Source organism: Meles meles, chromosome 14, assembly GCF_922984935.1.
Source record: "Meles meles chromosome 14, mMelMel3.1 paternal haplotype, whole genome shotgun sequence".
Classification (NCBI taxonomy): Eukaryota; Metazoa; Chordata; class Mammalia; order Carnivora; family Mustelidae; genus Meles; species Meles meles.
In genome coordinates this window covers 51,589,500-51,610,504 of record NC_060079.1, presented here as the reverse complement: position 1 = coordinate 51,610,504, position 21,005 = coordinate 51,589,500, and the positions used below count along the sequence as shown (strand labels likewise).

The 21,005-nt window shown below is 38.9% G+C and overlaps 1 protein-coding gene across 1 annotated transcript; it reads right to left on the bottom strand.

The window, feature by feature from the left end:
* Nucleotides 1–565: 565 nt before the first annotated feature.
* Nucleotides 566–18,256, bottom strand: KLF5 (Kruppel like factor 5). Its single transcript, XM_045977979.1, has 4 exons — nt 17,852–18,256; nt 14,398–15,271; nt 13,351–13,410; nt 566–2,484 (listed from the first exon to the last, which is right to left on the bottom strand). Exons 1-4 carry the CDS (start codon nt 18,110–18,112, stop codon nt 2,306–2,308), a joined length of 1,374 nt encoding a protein of 457 aa, XP_045833935.1. The 5' UTR covers nt 18,113–18,256; the 3' UTR covers nt 566–2,305.
* Between the last annotated feature and the right edge of the window lie 2,749 nt (nt 18,257–21,005).

Here is a 21,005-nt window from a genome sequence, read left to right as displayed (position 1 = left end):
AGAGAGATCACAAGTAGGCAGAGAGGCAGGCAGAGAGAGAGAGAGGGAAGCAGGCTCCCTGCCAAGCAGAGAGCCCGATGTGGGACTCGATCCCAGGACTCTGAGATCATGACCCGAGCCGAAGGCAGCGGCTTAAACCACTGAGCCACCCAGGCAGTGCTGTCAGATGCTCTCCTGAGCCCCATCTTCTTCACTGGAAAATGGTATTAAAAACCAAGCCCTACATGTGTTTGTTTGTATTGGATCAAACTTTATTTAATCTTTTTGTCTTCTAAAAAAAGGGGGGGGTGTTAAAAAGCCCAATTCGTTTTATTTACCTCAGACAATATAGCTAGCATATGCAACGACCTGGGGGGCTCCTGCCTTCTGCCTTTGGCTCAGGTGGGGCTTCCTGCTCAGCCCTCCCCCTCCCCCTTGCTCCTTCTCTCAAATAAACAATCTTTAAAAAAAACAAAAGGCGTATGCCATTACCTCAATAACCTTGAAAAGGTTAATGCAGTTATGTGTCTGTAGTGAAGGGGAGGGATCAGCATTCATGAAATTTATGTATCTCCCTTTATACTTGTAATCGTACTTCTCAAACAAACCCCTTTTGTTTTAAACAAAGGTAGCTTTGGTTAAACGTGGGAATTGTTATTTTATCCCCTAATGTGGGATTGAATTTGCTGTTTTTGCTGTTGTAGGTGAAGAAGGCAGGCAAAACATGAATCTTTTAGGCACTTTTTATTTTCCAAAAAAAATTGTCCTTAATATATAAACATCTCATTCTCTCAAAAAATTCTACAACTATACAGCTGTTTGCTCCATTATTTGCATAGGAAATGACCACAATACAAAAATAAGAGGGGAAAAGAAGCAAAACAGCAACCAATTTATGCTTTGTATGTAGGCATGTTCCACGTATAAACATTTTGAAGCCTTACAAAATATTTACACCATTTGTCATCTATTTACACGTTTAAAGAGCAACTTTTCTAACGAACAAAACTATAATTTATCAAGTTATGAAAATTTTCTAAAAAAAAACTTCCTATATTACCACAAAATAAATAAAGATAAACAATATTTTAAAAACAAAATTAAGTTTCCATTTTCAATTAAGACCCCTTTTGGCATTTTGCTTATTTATTCTGCCCTTTGGTTAACAGCATCAGCATCACATTACTATTATATTGCATATATGTAGCACTTGCTTCCTTACGCTTTCAACATGTCATTTAATAATTAAAGGCAGACACTGAGTCAGTATTAACAATGATTATAACTAAACTGCACTGTAATTTAGGTAAAATTACTGTGTCTCACTGTATATTACATGCAAAATCCATATAAACTGTCGTTTAACCAACAGTACTGCGTAAGCGAACATTCCAGTATGTGAAAACTGCATCATAAATTCAACATTGCCACATGACAGCTCCAAGTCCTTCGTTTTAGAAAGATACTGTTTAGCTTATTGTTAGAGGTTTTCACTTTTACATATTTTATCTTTAAGCTCTGGAGTTCACAATTCACATGTCTTTCATTTAAAATAATCCTATTTTCATCAGTGCATGGAATCCGCTTTTTAAGTTCATTTGAATGATTTCTTCCTCCTAAAGAAATGAATTTGGTGAGGTTTGAAGAGGTATTTTACCACAAATTCTAACTGTAAATGTATTCATGGTTTTTTTCAAACAGATTGATGATTTTCCCCCAAAAGAATCTTAGAAAATTTGTAATAAACCTATAAAGCTGATTTGCATATTTACAAAATTTTGAATAGCAAATATAGGCAACTCATATAAAAACAAACAAAAAAACACATTTGTTCAATGGCTATTTGTGAATTGCCAGGTACACTGCGCACCTCTAAGGAATTATCTAATATTGAAAAAAAAAAAACTACTTGATGTCAAGTAAAATCTTGACATACAATCCAGCCTTCTTCCTGTGCCTGCCAACTGACTTGTTTACTAAACACTGTCACGTTAAATGATGGTGCTTAGGTAGAAACACTGCAAACACACCCTGCACCCCGCCCCCCTACCCACACCGAGATGTGGCTGCCTGTCAGGAGATGACATCTGCTTGAGTAAAGCCATATACATTACAGCAAGCATTCCAGATTCTCAAAAGGACCAAACACTTTGGTATTCATACAAGGTATTCCCTGTTTTCTCAAATATACAAAATATACATTTCCAGTTTTTTGTTTTCTTTTTCTTTATATATATAGGTTTAAGTTTGTAGTTTAAAACTTTGCCAAAGGAACTGCAGAACGTCAGTGTGAATTGCATAGGCACGGCAGGCCACGGTGGGGCTCTCAGTTCTGGTGCCTCTTCATGTGCAGGGCCAGGTGGTCGGAGCGGGAGAAGCTGCGGTTGCACACCCCGCACTGGAATGGCTTGGCCCCAGTGTGCTTCCGGTAGTGGCGGGTCAGCTCATCGGAGCGCGCGAACCTCCAGTCACAGCCCTCCCAGGTGCACTTGTAAGGCTTCTCACCTGTGACAACGGACCAAGAGGAGGTGAGGGGGGCCTGCTTGCAAGACAAATGTTGCAGACACTGCCTGAGAAGGAAAAGTCTTAAAAAAAAAAAAAAAAAAAAAATGGTCCAAGAGAAGGAAGGTTCATAAACTCCATTAGGATCTAGACTTCCTCAAGAACCTAACAGAGAGAGCCGCTCTTTCCTAGGTAGTATTCAACCTAATTACAGGAAGAGAGATGTATCTGGACTTCTCATGAGCAGGAAAATGGTGATTTCGAATGTGCGAGACAAATGGGTGCTTAGTTGTTATGTACTGTTACCAAACATATAAATCCATGAAATGACTAGATGCCCTCTGGGGGCTTTATCACTGCTCTGGGAACTCAACTTCTACACCAACAAACCCAAGTTAAACTAGCACAGGACTAATGGCTCTGCTGGCCAAGGAAAGAAAAAATTCCGAGGCTGCTCAAATCACCAATACCACGAACTCAATGTACCACACAACTGCGATCCTTTTCAAATGGGGTCCGGTTTCTGGATTAGCTAAACACAGGGCCTCCAAAATGGATGAAGGGGGCACTCACTCTTCAAAATTCACTACAGCACACACACATTCACACCTTCCCATTGTTCAGTCAGATAAAAGCAAAATAAAGGTAGGAACGTATTAAAGAACTGGTCTTGAAGCTTTACGCATCTTGTATTTAATAAATTCCTCAACCAGATCAGAAAGTCTGATATGAACTGTACTACTTCTAACATTTGCTGATACAGACATTATCTGCCCTGTGTCTATTACCTGCTAGGCACTGTGGGACACAGTGGTCAACAGGACAAAAATGCCTAGTCTCGTCGAGTTTACAAGAATTATACCTGTTTTAAAAGTCTCTAATCAATCAATCTCCTTATTCTTTCACAGCACTTTCTAACTCTGGTGAACTGACATTTAGTCCACAATCCCACCGCAATTTGTAGTATTCTTAATGTTGTCTGAAGTTTGCTAGTTGCTAATCTTTCAAATCCACTTATTATTATTGATAATGCAGTCTTAACTCCCAGTTTAAGACTTAATTAACATTCCCCTAAATAAATCCGAAAACCTGAGGAAGTTTCACTGAACATTATTATTTATGCTCCATTATGTTAGAATTTTCTATATATTTGTTAGTTTGAAAGTTTTGAGATAAATTTTCTTATTAAAGTACTACTGTTGGCTTACTGCTCAGTTTTATTTGGATACCTTTTAAAACTCTGAATGGTCACACTCCTGAATTCCTTAAAACATGGTTTCTTGTGAAAGAGAAGAGCCTCCAAGTCACTTTGAACACTCTACTTAGTACCACAATGAAACCCAACTACCTTTCTGTCTGATTTAGCAGTATCATGTTCAGGAAGTTTTAAGATTACTCAACTGAGTCCAAATTTTACAAGACACTGTCCACAACAAGAGATTTCTACACCTTGTAGTTAATTTATTTTTGCTGTCCTGGTAACTACTCTGACTCTTGAAACAAAATCCCATAAGGACAAAGGGCCAGAATAGCCCTTTGAAATTTGTACCTATTATCTCTTAGATTTTTCTTTCAAGTTCTATGGTATGCATCCCCCCAAAATCATCTTTTCTCTCTCCTCTACTCTGGCTCTGAACCAAGACAGAAATCCGTAATTTTTAAGAATTTTTCATTTAAGGGCACCTGGGTGGCTCAGTGGGTTAAAGTCTCTGCCTTCGGCTCAGGTCACGATCCCAGGGTCCTGGGATCAAGCCCCTCATCGGAGGAGCAGAGAGCCTGCTTCCTCCTCTCTCTCTGCCTGCCTCTCTGCCTAGTTGTGATTTCTGTCAAATAAATAAAATATTAAAAAAAAAATTTAAAAAAAATTTTTTCATTTAAAATATATAGTCTCAATTCCTGAAGTTTTTTTAATTATAAATTCTAAAAATTAAAACTAAGACAAACGTTTTAAGTAACGTAGTAAACTCTTTTCTCTCAATTTGTGTTCATATTACTTAATACCAGGAGTAAATCTAGCACATACTCTTGTAAATGTAAATCAAAGAGAAAAAAATTAACTTTTTGCACATGCATTTGTTTTTGTTCCTCGTGAAAAATAGATCCCAGAACAAACATGTTGATTAAATACTTCACTGTCAATTAATGGAAAGAGAAAGTTACTTCTGATGTCTGAGGCAAAGAAAAAAATTCACGAAGTGCTGCAATTTTAAAAGAAATCATTCTAGTCTTTTGCATTTAATAATTAAATAGCCAGAGAACTGAATTTTCAGTTTATTTAAGAAACAAGGGACACTAGACTCTTTTTGTTCACTGTTTTTATTGGCTATGAAGCAATAAACTGCCCCAATATTTTTTAAAGTTTACTTTACTGATTGGTTGAAAAACGGTAGCCATTAAAGTTCCTGAAACATTTGGGGTTTTGCTCTCAATTTATGCACATCTATAGATTATTCAGCCAAGAATACTACCAGTGTCTGGGACATTAGTTACAGGGCCAAGTCTTTACTATAAAAGCAAGGACAACTATTCCCCACTTGGGGCAGTTTCTATGGGATTTATTCAAGTGTCAACACGGCTCAAGTAAAACATCATAGAGGAAGCTGGTACCCAATTTCTGGCCAAATAGTAGTTCGGGCCTTTCTTCCTCAGCCAGAAACACTATGCACAGTACTTCTGGGAAACCAAACTGACTTCCTTTAAGTTATTTCAACAGGATAGAGCTTTCAAAAGTTTAATTGGATTTTTACAGAATCTCTTTCCAATACCACCAATTTAAAATATTTAGTTAAGCTCTTTCAACATCAACTGTATTTTTAAGTTCTCATGCTGTTAATGTGAAACTTTCCAAAGGCAGAAAGAAAAAAAGTGGCAAATTTGAACAGCATGGAAAACAAGCTTCAACTTTATCTTGAAAAAAGTATTTTTCTTTTACTTTAAAATTAACTAGGGAGTATTTTTGCTAGGAATCCCTTATCTTTTTTAGAAATTATTCAAGTTCAATATACACACTTTTGGTACTGACAAGAACAATGAATATATTTCATAAAACTGGGAAGCAAAGCATTACCAGTGAACGAAGGGAACAGACACAAACATTCGCTGAGTACAAACTGCAGAACCAGGTATTTCTCATTATTTCACTTAATCCTCACAGTAACTCCATGAGTTAGGAAGTCAAACAATGAGCTCGAGATTCAGAACCTCGGTCTGCCACTTTTCCTTGGCGTCCGACTTAAACCCCCCATTAGCAAACACTCCGTTAACTCTATACGAACAATTTAAGGAACACTTATTGTTCCAATTTATTTAAAGATTCTAAAGCCACTTGAGAAGGTCAGCTATGGAACAGATTAATGGACTCAGAGAGCAGGCCTTGAAACTGCAGATGGTGGGAAGCACAGGGCATACGTGAACCAGCCTTCAGTGGAGACCCACCTTTCAGGAGCAGTGGGGTCCAGAAAACTGTTCTGACAAGCCCTCAAATATCACCTCATGATCATTTCCCTTTACAAATGAATTTCAGGGGTTAGCAGAACATGTTTACGATGTATCTGAAATCTCTAGCAATGGACTAAAAAAATCCTCATTTTTTTCCTCTGATAAACAGGTAAAAAATGACTTTTGAACCTACCACAACAGAATGGGAGGTTTCTCTGCTCTGCTGAACATATTCAATAGACTCATACCAAGGTCTTTTCCTAGAACGTTCCAACAAAAGAAAAATATCATACATGGAAATATTGCTCAGAATAGCTATTTTAGGTAACTTAGAAGTTTATAACCAGCAAATTGTACTGATCTCCTGCCTGATAACTAAAAGGTAATTCAATCAATTGTATCCAACAGAGACTAGTAACTATCAGAATTTTAAAAACCAGTATTTAGTAAACAAGTGTAATCTGCACTAAATGATTTGAAAAACAAAACTAAGACATAATCTTAATTTTCTCTACTTAAGTCACTGGCCTCAAAGAACTTAAAATCAATTTCCTATTCTGAGAAAACAAAATACTGCCAACAGTTAAAGTGGAATAAATTATTTTAATAGTTGGTACTTAATTCTTAGAATTTAAGTCCTTGACGCTCAAATCAGCTCTTATTTCAGAAGGAGAATGTTTTTATGTAATTTAATAATAATTATACTTTTTTCCATCATTAGACACTTAGGGAATTGAGTCTGAAACAGTCTCTGTATATTCTAAGAAAAGGTGAAAAGTGGGAAACAATCAAAAGATTAAAGAAATTCATGGAGAAATAATAGTATCTAAAATGAAGATAAGGTAGTATGATTTGGGCTCATTAATTTTTATTCTTATGTAGCTATGCCAGTAATTTTCCATCTAAAAAATCTTTTCATTAAAACTCATTGTATCATTATAAGCGCATCTCCTATACTTGGAACAGAAGGATTCATTTAAAAGATTATAGTATTATCTGTATTTGCAAAATGCAACTAATGTACCCTTTTTCAGGCAACTGATTAATTAAAAGGAAATACAAGAAATTCCTTCTTTCTCCCTGCCAATTTGCGGTCAGTTCATATGCTTACCCTTTCTTTGAAATTTGATTCGCCTTAACACTTCCAGAAAACCTCTGACAGTCCAGGAGAGATCATTCCATTTCTCTGTATCCCTATAGCACCACTTACATTCGTTCTGAATGACTGGTTTGCACTTGCACATAACTGCTGTTAAGAGTGTTCAAACCGCTGTTTTGCCTCCTTAACTAGCTTTGGAAGTTCCTCAAGGACAGACCATCTTCTGTTCCAGCTGCAATGCCACACTTCTTATAATGCATCTTTGGAACAATCACATTGTTTGTCCAAGTCTGACTAATTCTGATTTTTTCATCCATGAAAAGAAGGTAAGGTATTAAGAGACAGGAAAGCACCTGGTGGAATCTACCCAACTGTCAGACTGTCCACCCCAACCGCCACCGACTAGCAGCAGGACTTTGCCTGGTTCTATTATCTCACTAAATGTGTGTTTAGGTGAGAACCACGCTTTTAGGACATGTTCAGAATCCAGTTAGCAAGGAATCCATTTATTATCCATCATGCAGAGAGTTGTCAAGGATAAAACAAGTGTTCCTTAACAGAAATGGACTAGAATTGATGAAACAGAGTTGTGCAAGGATAAAACAAGTGTTTCTTTACAGAGATGGACTAGAATTGATGAAAACCAAGGAGTTCTGAAGCTCCTACTGCTCGTCTAAAACAGCAAAGGGACTTCTGGGGCCAAAAAAACAGTGACCTGACAAATCCAAACTGCAGTCAGGGGTTACATTTGCAGTCTCCTCCCTGAGCAACCCTCTAGGCCCCAAAGTTTCTGCACTTCTCCTAAGGGCTCCCCACATTCTTGAGTCTTCTGACAAAAAGATGACACTCAGGTTCACTTTCTTATTAAGAACCTAAACTGACTTTTAAAAAACCAGTCAATGAAAGATTTTACCTTCCCCCTTTTAACCAAAACAGACAAATTCTGTATTTTAACTTTTCTAGCACTGAATGAGTACTAGGATAGTCTTTACTCTACCGTATTTATGTGGCTACCTTAACTTGGCAAGTTTTCTCCCAATGCTTAAAAGGTTTTTATTTATAAAGTAGTCAAAAAGAAACATTATTCTGTTTTACTCTAAGTTACCTAAACGTGCACTTCTAGAACAGTTAACTTCCCCTATCAGAGTTAAAGATCCTTCAGTATAAATAATACAGGCTGACAGAATACGAATAGTGCTACAGAGATACTTTTACTAAAGTAGGACATCACTTTGTTTCTAATCTTCCACCAGAAAAAAAATGTAGGTCATCAAGTAAACAGCTACTGCATTCTATAGAACTAAAAGTACCTGTCAAAGTAAAAATCTTGCGTGATTAAATTATTACATTAAAAAAAAAGTGTATTACATTCTACCTTCAGAGCTGCTTATTTCTATCTGACCTTCTTCAGTAATTCCATTTCATCTGCTTATGAACTACCTTTCTCCCACTAGTTTGTAAGAATAAAACGGAAGAAAAAGATTCTCTTTGGATTCTCCACAAGATCAAAATTTTTGCTTAATCAAATTATACATCTTAAGCTTTGATAAGCTTTATCATCTCAAAACAATGTTTTATCAATTTCCTATGTAAATGTTTTCAGATGAAAAGAACAAGTCCTAGAAGCAAAGTTTAATTCTCCCAGTGAGTCATTAAAAAGAATTGTTTCTAAGCTTTGATGCTCATAAATACCTTTTCCAAGGGTCTGAAGTAGCAAGTCTCTTAAGCCACTATTTTTCTTATATAAGCTTTAAATTGTCAATAGAGAATAAATTTCAAGGCTACAAATAAAAATTTAAGAATTTTAACTAATAGTATCTGAAATTATAAGCTAAATGTGATACTTTTACCTGCATATTTTCAAATACAGACTCAAAAAATCCACTGGATACTAAGTAATTTCATCCTGCCCCACTTTTCCACCTCTACCAATAACACAGGTTACCAAGTTAAACACCAATGGACTGACTCTAGATCCAAACTGAATGATCTCCATTATGGCCATCTAACTACCTACTTATCTAGAGAGGAAGAGAGACTTACAATAAATAATTTTTCAAGGAAATGAAATTGTTTTAATACTTTCCTTTCTTCCACAATTCCACAAAAAAAGTAGTGACTCGTGTTCTCAACATTTTGAAGGTTGTAGTGGCCAAGAACAATGAATGAAAAATCCCTGTCAACTCTTGTCAGTATTTTTAGACGCATATCTATACCTAATACACATTAAATAGGTAGTAAAAAGAACTAGATAGGAAATTTATGTAAGTAGTTTAGTACCTAAACTGAAACTAAAATCATCTCAAGCAGGATTGTACATTATAAAGTATGCATAGTAAAATATTAATGTGTCATTAGGAAATAAAGTGTTCCACTAAGTGAAACAGAATATGGGAATGTACCCCCTTAAAGTTTAAGACTTTGCCTAAAAATCTTTCCAAAAGGTACTGTGCATTTTTTTCTTAATTAAACAAAGCATCCCAACAGCTCACTGTAAACCCAAACAGCTCACTGTAAAACGCAGCACTAACAGTATAGTGCCTCCCTGAGTCCATTTTGTGTTCCTATGTTACTGTAGTTTCCATTTTCTTTTGTGAGGGTATTTCCAACTGTCCTCTCCTTGTCAGCCGGTGGCAAGTCATAAGGGCCCGTACAAATAGTCTCGGTCTAAGGGATACTTGAGCCAAGTGTGTGTGCTGCTCAAAGACTTCCATGTACATACAATTGCTCATTTTCTGCCCTGTTCCATTTAGCTGAGACTGCTAAATGTCTAAAAATGTTTCCTTACCCTAATTTCCCAATCACTTTCAGGTATTCTTTCAGGTTAAGTACATATCCACTCATGTGACTGAAAGCACTAAGATTTTAAACACCTGTACTGAGTGAGTTCACTAGCTTCACAACTTTTTCCTTGGAAAGTACTTTTTACTAAACCATAAATACCATTTTTAAAGAAATTTCCAAACTCAAAGTAAAAGCTGTATTTCACAGGCACACCAAGAAACCAGTAACAGTAGTTAAGATAGATTTTCAATTTCTTCCAAATCTTTCTTCATATATACAGCCTTAACTTTCTTTCCCTGTTGCATTTTACCTTTTTTGGCCTCAAGCCTGTGCTTAGAATTACTTTAAATCTTCAGTTGATTTTTAAGAGCAACATGGTTAAGTGAATCTTTTCCTTAAAAAGTGCTCAGGAGCAATTTTTAGATGATGGCAATGAGTATAGTCCCTTATATATATCAAAAAGGCATACAGAAATTTCAGCAGAACATTTGCAGTTACATGCTTTTGAAAGTACAGTATACCAGTTGACACTATTGTCCAGAAGCAGCCATAATTATTTCTAACCAGAGGCATGGTATGTATATAAACACATTACAAGTAACACAAACACCCACACACCCATACAAGGGGTACCTCTACAGACCTGTAATACATACACATGTAAGTGAAATATAACCATTTCCTAAAATACAGGAAAAGTACATTTCAGGTGTTTTGTGTGACCATTTGAAGATAGAACTTGGTACTACCTGTGTATTCTTTATGAGTGAGAGAGAAATCAAGTGTATCAACTTAGAAAAATACTTAGAAGGATGCTATGGGATTTCTGATTCAAGAAACTGGTTATCTTCTACATCCATTCTAAATTTTTTGAAAAAGGTCTTGTTTTAGAAAGACCATTCCCTTATGTTCAATTTGCAAGTCAAGAAGCACTTACTATCTAAAACTCCAGAATAAGCAATTAAATAGAATTCAGATGTAGTTTGTTTTAATTACTTAAATCATTTTTAAAACATAAGGTAACTTGACATTTTAAAGCAATTACAATTATATTCCATGGAAATGCTAGGGTGGCTTTTCACATTCTGCCTGCAAAATGGCAATCCCTTAAAAAGCAATTTTGTGTATCAAAATTCAAGATCCCCATATAGATTTTTAAAAAATCTCCTAATAAACTGTCCAGGGTGGGAGCAGGATGGAGGGCACAGTAGGGAACATGTATTCCAAACTAAACAGCTATTAAATAAGCAAAGCTGTTTAGAAATACCCGGGTCTTGGAGAAAGAGGAAAAAACAAAGATATTCTCACTTCAGATACATTCATTAAAAACAGTCAGGGAGGATGCAATGAGCGCGCACAGGTAATTTTAAAAAACATTGTCTAGAAACTAGGAATGAGGAGAAAACCACCTCAATGTTCGATGATTACCCAAGAACGGGTTTAGCCAGATGAACAAGTCTGCTACAAACCCTCCCCCCTCCCCAAGGCATTTGAGACTGTATCAAACAAAACTTTATTAAACTGGATTACATGGTCTCATTCATTAGATGTGGATGGCCACACGTATCATCAGGTGAGAAAGTTGATGCATGGGACCCAAGCTAGGCCTGGGTCTTCTTTTTAGTTTGATTTTATTAGTACTATCACTGTTAAGACAGCCCACTATTAAAATTTCTTTGCCAGCAGGTCAAGTTCCAGAATCCCAGCTGTAAGTATTGAGAGCACTAACCCCTGACAGGGGTTTCAAGGCCACTCAGATATGCTGACTATATCCCTGCAATAAGCAGTTGATTACACTGTGATATGCAATTGCATTCTTTTTATTAGGAGACTTTAAACCTCATGAAAAACGTGTTCCCTCCTTCCTATCTCCCATTTCAAGGGCTTTCAAAGAAAAAAAAAAAAAAACAATCGTTCACATGTTTCAAACTTATTTCTATTCCCATTAGTCAAAATTCAGGTAAAACCCCATTTTCAGTGTTTCCTTCCCTAAGACAATTATTTACTTTATTAACAGCTATTTTAGTATTTCTATATGGAATGTTTTCTTGGCCATCATTTGCATTTTGGAAACTTTAGACTGAGTTTATTATATACTTAGTGGTTGTTTAACTACAAACATAATTTGTACTTGAGCTGCTTATGTAGGATCATGAGGATCATGCCTTTCGTATAATCGCTTTATATCTAAAAAACTTCAGGCCAAAACAACCCATTCATTTCACTGATAAATACCTGAGCTATCTTTTCTTTAAAAGCAATTTATCAGAAAGTACTGAAATCTACCATTGACGCCAATACTATTTAGATTTTAATGAGTGTTTATCACTGAGATATCAAGTATTACTTCCTTACATGCATACAAAATGTCTGCAGCCATATTCCTCCTAGTGTTCTATCTCAGCACTGACCTTTGTTCAAAGGCTTTTACTTTTTAATGCAGCAGTTAGAGATAACTACTTCATTTATCAAAACTCAATTTCCATAGTAACATCTAGCCTGGGGAGATTCAAGTCCTCACACTAATCCAACAACCCATTCAAAGGAACTGTTGAATACTTTGGTTTCCATAGCAATGATGGAATAAAACATTTTGCTAGGTCATTGCTTTTATTAGCAAACTTATTCTTTGAACTTTAGGTAAGGCTGAATTTACTGAGGAAAAAAAAAAACCACTATCATTTCACGTAAGTTCTTTCCTTCAGGAGAATCCTTCAGGATTTTCCTTTTAGGAAAATCACAGATAGTAACCATCTATGTACTTGAAAATATTTGGGGTATTTGGAAGCTTTTTAAAAGCATGCCATATAGTTTTGTTCTAAAATGGTTTCTAATATAGTTTTAAAATTAAAGAGCATTCAAAAGTGAATGTATAGACTTGACAAAATATCTGTAAAATTAAAGTGACTCCACATAAAAGCGCATTCTAAACAAGGATGAAATATAAACTAGAATGAAGATAGTCTTAAATAGCTCAAATCTGGGCTGGCGGAATGTGTAGAATTAACTTTTAAACCATGACCCCATCTTTGCCTGATTTTAATAGTCTGCAATTTCGGCCCTTCCTTTCATCAACCACAGAAAAAATGCTAAACAGAGATTTTAGGTTAAAGGTGAAATTAAAGATAATGTATTAGGCAGTTATGCTTTACATGCTAAATGGAAAAGTTTTTAGCATTTAATATACCTTACAGAAGCCAACTGATTTGTTATGGAAGAAAGAAAATGAGTTACATTCTTTTTCCTTCAAGGCAGAAATAGCAGTGCCATTAAAATCCATTAGTAAACATGGTTGTTTTAACATTTTTGGGTAATTCATTCTACGTGAGGTGACATGGCAAGGCCTCGGTAAGGGAACATCAGCCTTCCTGGAACTGGACTTTTTTGCTGAACTGAATTTTGAGCAAAGCCAGTGCTGAAAAGGTAGGCCATTAAAAAATAAAGGCTGACAGAAGAAAGAAGAGATCAAACATGTGTTGGCTTTTAAAAGGATGAATACCACTTACACTATTTACACAACTCACAGAATTAACAAGAAAATTACATACCAGTATGAGTCCTCAGGTGAGCCTTTAAGTGAGAAGACTTTGTATAAACTTTTGTGCAGCCTGAAATAAAGAAGAGGAAGAACAGCTTGTCATTTTGGAGATCTTTTGAAATCTTTACATTTGATGATTCAGTGTTTAAAATCGGGCTTTAAAGAAGAAATCGATACTTGAAGCGTCAGTTTTAAAGGGTGCCCCCGTTACCTTATTGAAAGTATAAAGTGATTTACTTTATGTACCACTTTAGCAGAAAAAGCAGATAAGCAAGTAAGCTACAAATGGGAAATGTATGTTTATATTACAGTAGGTGCTTTATGCTGGTAACATATACTTCAGTGATTTAAAGACTTTTAATGGCTCTAGAGCTGACAGTGTTAAACCATTATCCAAGATGACTACAATTTTCTGTACTCCATTTGTTTTTTCATTTAGTATATCACGCTTTATCATGTACCACAGTCAGTAAATTATACCCTGTATTAATCATAAACTAGCTTATGCCAGCAACTTTAGATAAAGCCATCACTATCATCAATTTAGATTTTGAGCCACATCTCATTCAAGAATGAACATATGCTCATATGCTATCAGAACTATCCTTAATATGTTCTGTAGACAGTCTTGTAATACACCATGAAGAGAGCAGCCTACATAATCTCCACTTCATTACCACACCTTATTTTCTCTACCTTATCTAATTCTTTTCAGGTCACTTTAATTTAGAATTAAAAACTCCAAATATACATCACACAAGTAATGGCATAACACAGAATTCTAATTTTTATTCAATATTAGAAATAAGAAGTCCAAAATAACCTTTCTCCAGAATATTCTAGTTTTTTTTTAAATACGTAAAACCAGCAAGAGACAAACATTCCAGGGTAAAGAGACTGAGATATGAAAAGAACAAAGTAGGTGGTTTTTTCATTGTCAAGTACTACCTTCCTGCGTAAATTTAAAATCTGAGATTAAAAAACACACATACATGCGCGCGCACGTTCTCTCTCTCAAAACACAGAATTGCTGCTTCAACCGGGTTAAATCACGTACCAGGGTAATCACAGTAGTGGATGCGTCGTTTCTCCAAATCCGGGTTACTCCTTCTATTGTATCTGACAGGCTGGATGCTTTGGGAGTTAACTGGCAGGGTGGCCGGTAAATTTGGATTGTGAATTGCCAGTTTAGAAGCAATTGTAGCAGCATAGGATGGAGGTGGGGTCAGATTTTGGAGCATCTCTGCTTGTCTATCTGGACTTCCCGGCTCTGAGCTTGGTGGTGACGGGGGAAAGTAAGTGGCCTGCTGTGGCAGAAACTGACTTGGCATTGTGTATGTGCAAGGGGGCAAGCCCTGGAACTGTTTCATTGCAGTCTGCGGAACAGCAGAGGTGTGTGTGTTAAGGCCTGTCATGGCGGCTGACATAGAAACATTAAGAGTGTCCATTACTGCTGTCTGGTTTGTAGAACTGGGCATATCTAGATCCGGTGTATTCAGTAGCTGGTAGAGGTGGCCCTGCTGGGGAGGGACAGAAAGATGAAGATCTGGTGTAGGAAGTTCTTGTTTGATGAAAATATTGTTCACCTCTGGAGCTGCGGTCTGGTGGGAGCTGAATATACTGGTGAACTCAGGGAGGGCCTGGGTCGGGGCCGGAGGAGGGGCAGTCGTTTCACTCTGGTGGCTGAAAATGGTAACAGGTTCTGTCTTGATGTGTGTTACACACGGTCTCTGGGATTTGTAGAGGCCAGTTCTCAGGTGAGTGATGTCAGGGAGGAAGACGTTCATGTTGATACTGTAAGGTAACCCTTCACTGTCAGTGAAGAACTGGTCTACGACTGAGGCACTGTCTCGTCTATACTTTTTATGCTCTGGAATTATAGAAACTGGAGGAAGCTGAGGTGTCAGATACTTCTCCATTTCACATCTTGTCTACAAAAGAAGAGATAAACAAACATGCATAATCCACCCAACTCATCATCTGGGTAAAGACAAACTTACTGAAAATTCCGAACAATACCTGCAAAAAGTACTAGGGCAAACTCCTAAGTGTCATTTATAAACTTATATTTGTCAACTGTGTAATAACCTGGTTTACCAAAAGCCTTATGAAACTCTCTGTAAGGTGTATTTGGCAAACTGCTCTCACAATCAGCTCCCAACAAAAAGTGAAAGAGGCAAATCATGAAAAAGCAGCAGCACACAAAAATGTTCTTTTCCGGGGCACCTGGGTGGCTCAGTGCGTTAAAGCCTCCGCCTTCAGCTCAGGTCGTGATCCCAGGGTCCTGGGGATCGAGCCCCGCATCGGGCTCTCTGCTCAGCAGGGCGCCTGCTTCCTCCTCTCCCTCTCTGCCTGCCTTTCTGCCTACTTGTGATCTGTCCAAAAAAAAAAAAAAATTAAAAACAAACAAAAAAAAAGTTCTTTTCCAATCAATAATACATATTCCTTTCGAGTAATAGAAATTCCTTTCTAATAATAATAAAAAAATAAATCTAAATAAATGAAGTTTAAGAACTCTCCTACAAGCAGGATTCCCTGGCCCCACCACAGTTGAGTTTGCAACTTAAACACAGTATTGTAATACTGCCAAACCACCTCAATTCTGTTCATGCCACATTTATATTAATATAGGTGTGTTTAAACAAACAAAAACCTAAGCAAACCAACCTTAAAAATATTATCAGAGTTGTTTTGTTTTGTTTTTGCTTGGACAGATATTGTTGAAACATCTGATAGAAAATACACTCCTTGGCTGTTTCAGTGCCTTTTCTCATTTATAGGTCACTGGACAGTTAAATACAACCATCTTGAGCAAAACACAGTATCCACTGAAAGAACAAAGCAACTTCACTTTCAACATTTGATCTAAATGTTGATTTTAATCAGCAGATTCTGTAATTGGTTAATATGATAATGAAATGTTCCTATTCATATCCCTATCTAAAACAGATCTTTAATTACCTAGGGGAAAATCACTCCCTTGGTAGAGTGGTGCTAAGGCGTCCGTGGGTGGGGAGAGGCTGCTGTATCCTTAGCACAGTCATCAGCAAAACATTTATCATGTCCTCCTCAGTGGGCCAATGCTACATTCCCCCTTACTTTGTAAAAAGCTCAATCATCCCTTATCCTTGTGTCTCAAACCAAAACAGAAGTGACAAACCTGAAATAACCAAATCTTTTCCAAGTGGCGATTTTTTTTTTTTTAGGAACTAATAGTCTCCCTCAGTCTTTTTAGAGCTATCTTCTATTCTAGTACAACATGAACTTCTCTTTTAATTTTTTAACATTGAAAAGTAAATTCTAAAAGAAAAACCTACTCCAACTAAATGCCTCATGAATCTATTAACTGTGGCATCGAAACTGGTGAATAGTAGTCATTTTTTTTTGCTACTACTGAATTTCAAAAGCGTTTCATATCGGACCTCCTCTATCATTCGGGGTGGATGCAGACTCGGGTTTCCCAGATAAACACGATTTCAAAAATAAAAATTAACGCTCTGGTCATGTGAGTCACATCTCTGACAAATGCCACTGCCCTTTCACAGCACGACGAAACTCGCAGACCACCCGAACTAGGAGCTCAGTAGCAAATACGCCACAGTCCAAGGGGCTACTAAATGAAGCGTCTCGAAATAAACCGAACTAAACCCTTTCGTGCACTTCGCTCCCGTGGTGGTTAGTGGTTTCTGATTTTAGCTCTTCCAGCTGTTTGCATGTGGGTATGTTTCCAATTTTTTTTTTTTTTCCTTGGGACAGGCTAAAAGTCCCGGGAAGTTTTTTCTGGGCTATATGACTCCCTGCGTGGGCGAAAGAAACAGGCGGTTGCTCTAATTCGGCTGCCGGGCAAGTGTAAAAGCCAACTGCCAGCTTTCAACGCGGCTCCGGGAGGAAATTTACGCGCACACGAAGAAAACAACACCCCCGGTCTTTTTTGGTCTTTCTTTTTAAGGAAAAACAAACGCTCCAATACAACCTTAGCTTTCCTAACTCTCGTTTCCCAAAGGCAGCCCCAGATCGCGTCTAAAGTAGGCTGAGCCGAGAGATACGAAACTAGCACCCCGAGGCGCCTCTCGCCAGCACCCCGATTTGCGTTTCCCCTTAACCCGAAACGACGTGGGGGAACCTCCAAGAGCAGAGCACTGTGGGGGCTGGAGGATAAGGTGAAAGACGGAATTTAAGTAAGGTTGGACGTGAGGTACCAAGTCCCATCCCCCCCGAACTAAGAAAACATGAAGGTGCGTGTTAGCACCCACTTGCCTCTAACCTCTCCCGGACGCGTCTGACGAGATTCATCCGGGACCCCCCTCTTCCGGTCCCCCTTTCTCCCTGCGGACTGCGGGTGCCCAGGCCAGAAGGGCAGGGCGGGGAGGAGCTGCCCAGCCAGCTCCCGCTCCCGGAGCGCCCCGACGCACGACCCAGCCTGGAGCGGCCCCTGTCGCCCGCGCGTCGCAGCGGCGGGACACGCCCGAGCTCCGGGAGGGGGGTGGAGGGAGGGGAGCGGCTCTTCCTACCTGGACCAGCTCCTCAGGGGGCAGCCGCGGGCCCGCGGCCGGCGGCGGCGCGGGTTGCGGAGGCTGCGGGGGCGCGGGCTGAGCCTGCGGGTGGTGGTGCGGGTGCTTCAGCTCCTCGCCGGGGAAGAGCGCCGCGTCGCGGGCCGGGTTCGCGGCGCCCAGCACGGGCTTGAGCTGCGCGAACACGGGCTCGTCCTGCGGGGCCGGCGGCTGGGGCACGGGTCCCAGGCGGGCGCTCATAGTCAGCACCCGCGTGGCCATTGGCACTCAGGGGGCGGCTCCGGGCGCGGGACGCGGGTCGGGCGCGCTTCCCACTTCGCCCACGCTGCTTCGGGCCGGCGAGCTCGGCGCGGGGCCGCGGGCGGAGAAGGGGAGGCTCCGGGTGGACCCCCTCAGCCAACAGCAGGCGCGGTTTTCGAAGGCGCGCACGAAAAGCAAAACTCTTCCGCTCCGACACGCGTAAACGCCAACGTCCTCCCGGCGGCCACTTTCTCCCGCCCCGCCCCACCGCGCTCTCTCACTCGCCGGAGCCCGCTCCCGCCACCGTCTGTCTCCGTGAGCGAGCTGCGAGCGCGCGTACCTGCCCCGCGACTACTGACACTTGACGCCCGCCTCTATTTTACCCAACTCCGAGTGGGCGTGGCCCGCCAACCTGACTGGCAGCGCTGCGGCGAATCCCGAAGCTCTGAGGCCGGCCGGGCCGGAGTGGGCAGCCTATGAGAAGGGAGAAGTTCGCCCAGGCCCCGCCCTCGCCGGGCTAACCCGCCCTCTCGGGCCACGAGCTTTCGCGCGCAGGGCGGCCGCGCAGTTTGTACACAACTTCTCTGACAGATTGGGCTGACGGAGCCGGGGGCGGAGGAAAGGAGAGAAGCGGGTGGAATCTAGGAAGAGAGGGAATTAGGGTGGAGACGTGGAGGGAGATCTCTTCGGACTGTTCTCTGCCAGGATTAGGGAGAAAAAGAGTTCTGCACGTCTTAGGTGTTGTGCAAGGACCTGAAACTCAAAAGCTGAAATCCAGAAGGCAGCTAGGTGGGGGCGCCAAGGTTTTTAGAGACTTGTTTCACGAGTGTGTATTTTTAAATATACAAAATGTACTTTTCTTTAACGGAAAACGAGGGGCGGTGTGATAAATTTAAAAACAGCTCTCTTGTCTCTGTATCTTCAGTGAACGTGTCCATTTAGCAAAGCAAATCCGGAATGTCGTGAATAAAAGGTTTAATGGTAAGATTTTTTTTTTTTTAAGTCCTTGATAAAAGCTTGTTTTCCCCTACAGTATTTAAGTGGTTAGAAGAAATTTCCACACACGTTTCTAACTCGTATGCGTGTATGGAGAGGAGGGGAGGGGGATGGGCCATATGAATTTTGAAGTTTTTAATATTTACACTTTTGACTGTAGCCGAAGCATGGAAGCTAATTTAAGCACGAACGACTGACTAGTTCAAATGTATTTACATAGAGATTACATCTTCCACTTGTTTTTGCTAGCACTGTATGTTCAAAAAAATGGAGTTTAATATTTACAAAACAGAAGCGTAGCACATTTACCTAGCACTATGGCACCTTTTCCTACGAAAAGACAATCGAAGAAGCCAAACATTAGACGCGCAGCAGCTCTGAAAACTGGGAATCCAAATTTGTAGGAAAGTAAGAGTCAAATATATTACCATCCATTAACTACATTATAATGGGAAGGTGAAGTTTTGCCAGCAATCACCTTAGGAAAACACTTCTCTAATCCTTAATGTTCTTGTATATGATTTTATCTGGCTTATTGAGAAGCCGGAACAATAAACTGCAATAAAAATGCCTGGTATATTACTACATATGTATATATGTTGACAGCACACTATACTATTAGACAATTTTACATGTGCAACAGCCTACTCATCACTTCACAGTAAAACAGCTTTAAAAACTGAGCTCTTAGAAAAATGTTCACTTCAAAGAGGTTGATCTTTAAAAGTATGGCTCTCATTTCAGTGTGTAGATTAAAAAAATAATATACACATGAAATATTAGAGGTATTTATTACTAGAGAACAAAATTATGCTGTAAATTTTTTTCTCCTTTTCATTTCCTTTTTGTTAATAAATGATTCATCTTTATAGCCGTGATCACTTCTTTCAGAGAGTGGTTGACTACTACTTTCATGTTATCAAAGTAGTATTTAATAAGTCTTTTTGCTAATTTTTTCCTAAGCAAACAGTCCCATGGTATCCACGTCCACCTTTATAAAGCTGTCCTGATTTTCTCTAAGATTGAACCTAAGTATGTAATTAAATAACTTAAAAACAGATTATAGAATTGGTTTGGGATTTAATTTTTTAAAAATTGAACTTTGACAGATTTTCAGTTATAATGCTGATAACATGATCAAACCTGAGTGTGATACAGACAAGTCTTAACCAAAGTTCTATATTCTTAACTTAGGTTTAATACAATTTAGTATCTATTTATATTTTAATTTGCCTCTACACTCCTAGACCTTTTCTTTTGTCTTTATCAGAGCATCAGTGGCCTATTATTTCAACCTGTTTTCACTACAATAAAATTCAGTTATTTTACTGGAAATGTTTCTGTATTTCACACCACTTAGCATGCTTTCATTTACAAATGTTTTCCCAGTAGCTAAACAACATACCCAACTATTTGATACGTTTTTAATAAAATACTTGTCCAGTTCAGTTCTTTTTTTTTTCTCACATTTCCATTTTTGTCTAATGAATAAAGATACAAACCTAGCTATGGCTGGGCTCTTGATACATGTATGTTAGAAAAGCTGAATTCAATCGTTGTTGGGTTTTTTTGTTCAAATATAGTAGCATTTATTTAAATTTCATTTCTGACATAAGGATTCATAAAACAGGACTGCCACTTTTAAGTAATGGTTTCTCTGAAATGGCAGGCTCTGCAATCTCCCAGAAAATAACTAGCTTAGCGCTGTACAATAGTACGGAAATTGGAAAGTAATCCTTTTCTGAGACGTTTGCCATGCGATTCTGAACATAGAAAGAACATGTTCAACCAAGCTTAATTGCTGTTAACACACATGCTACAGCTGCAAACTTGATTCACCGACTTAACAAAAAGGGTTAAAACTTGATAAATATTTTTCAGATGTTCCAGGTTCTACATTGGCATGATGCCAGACAGT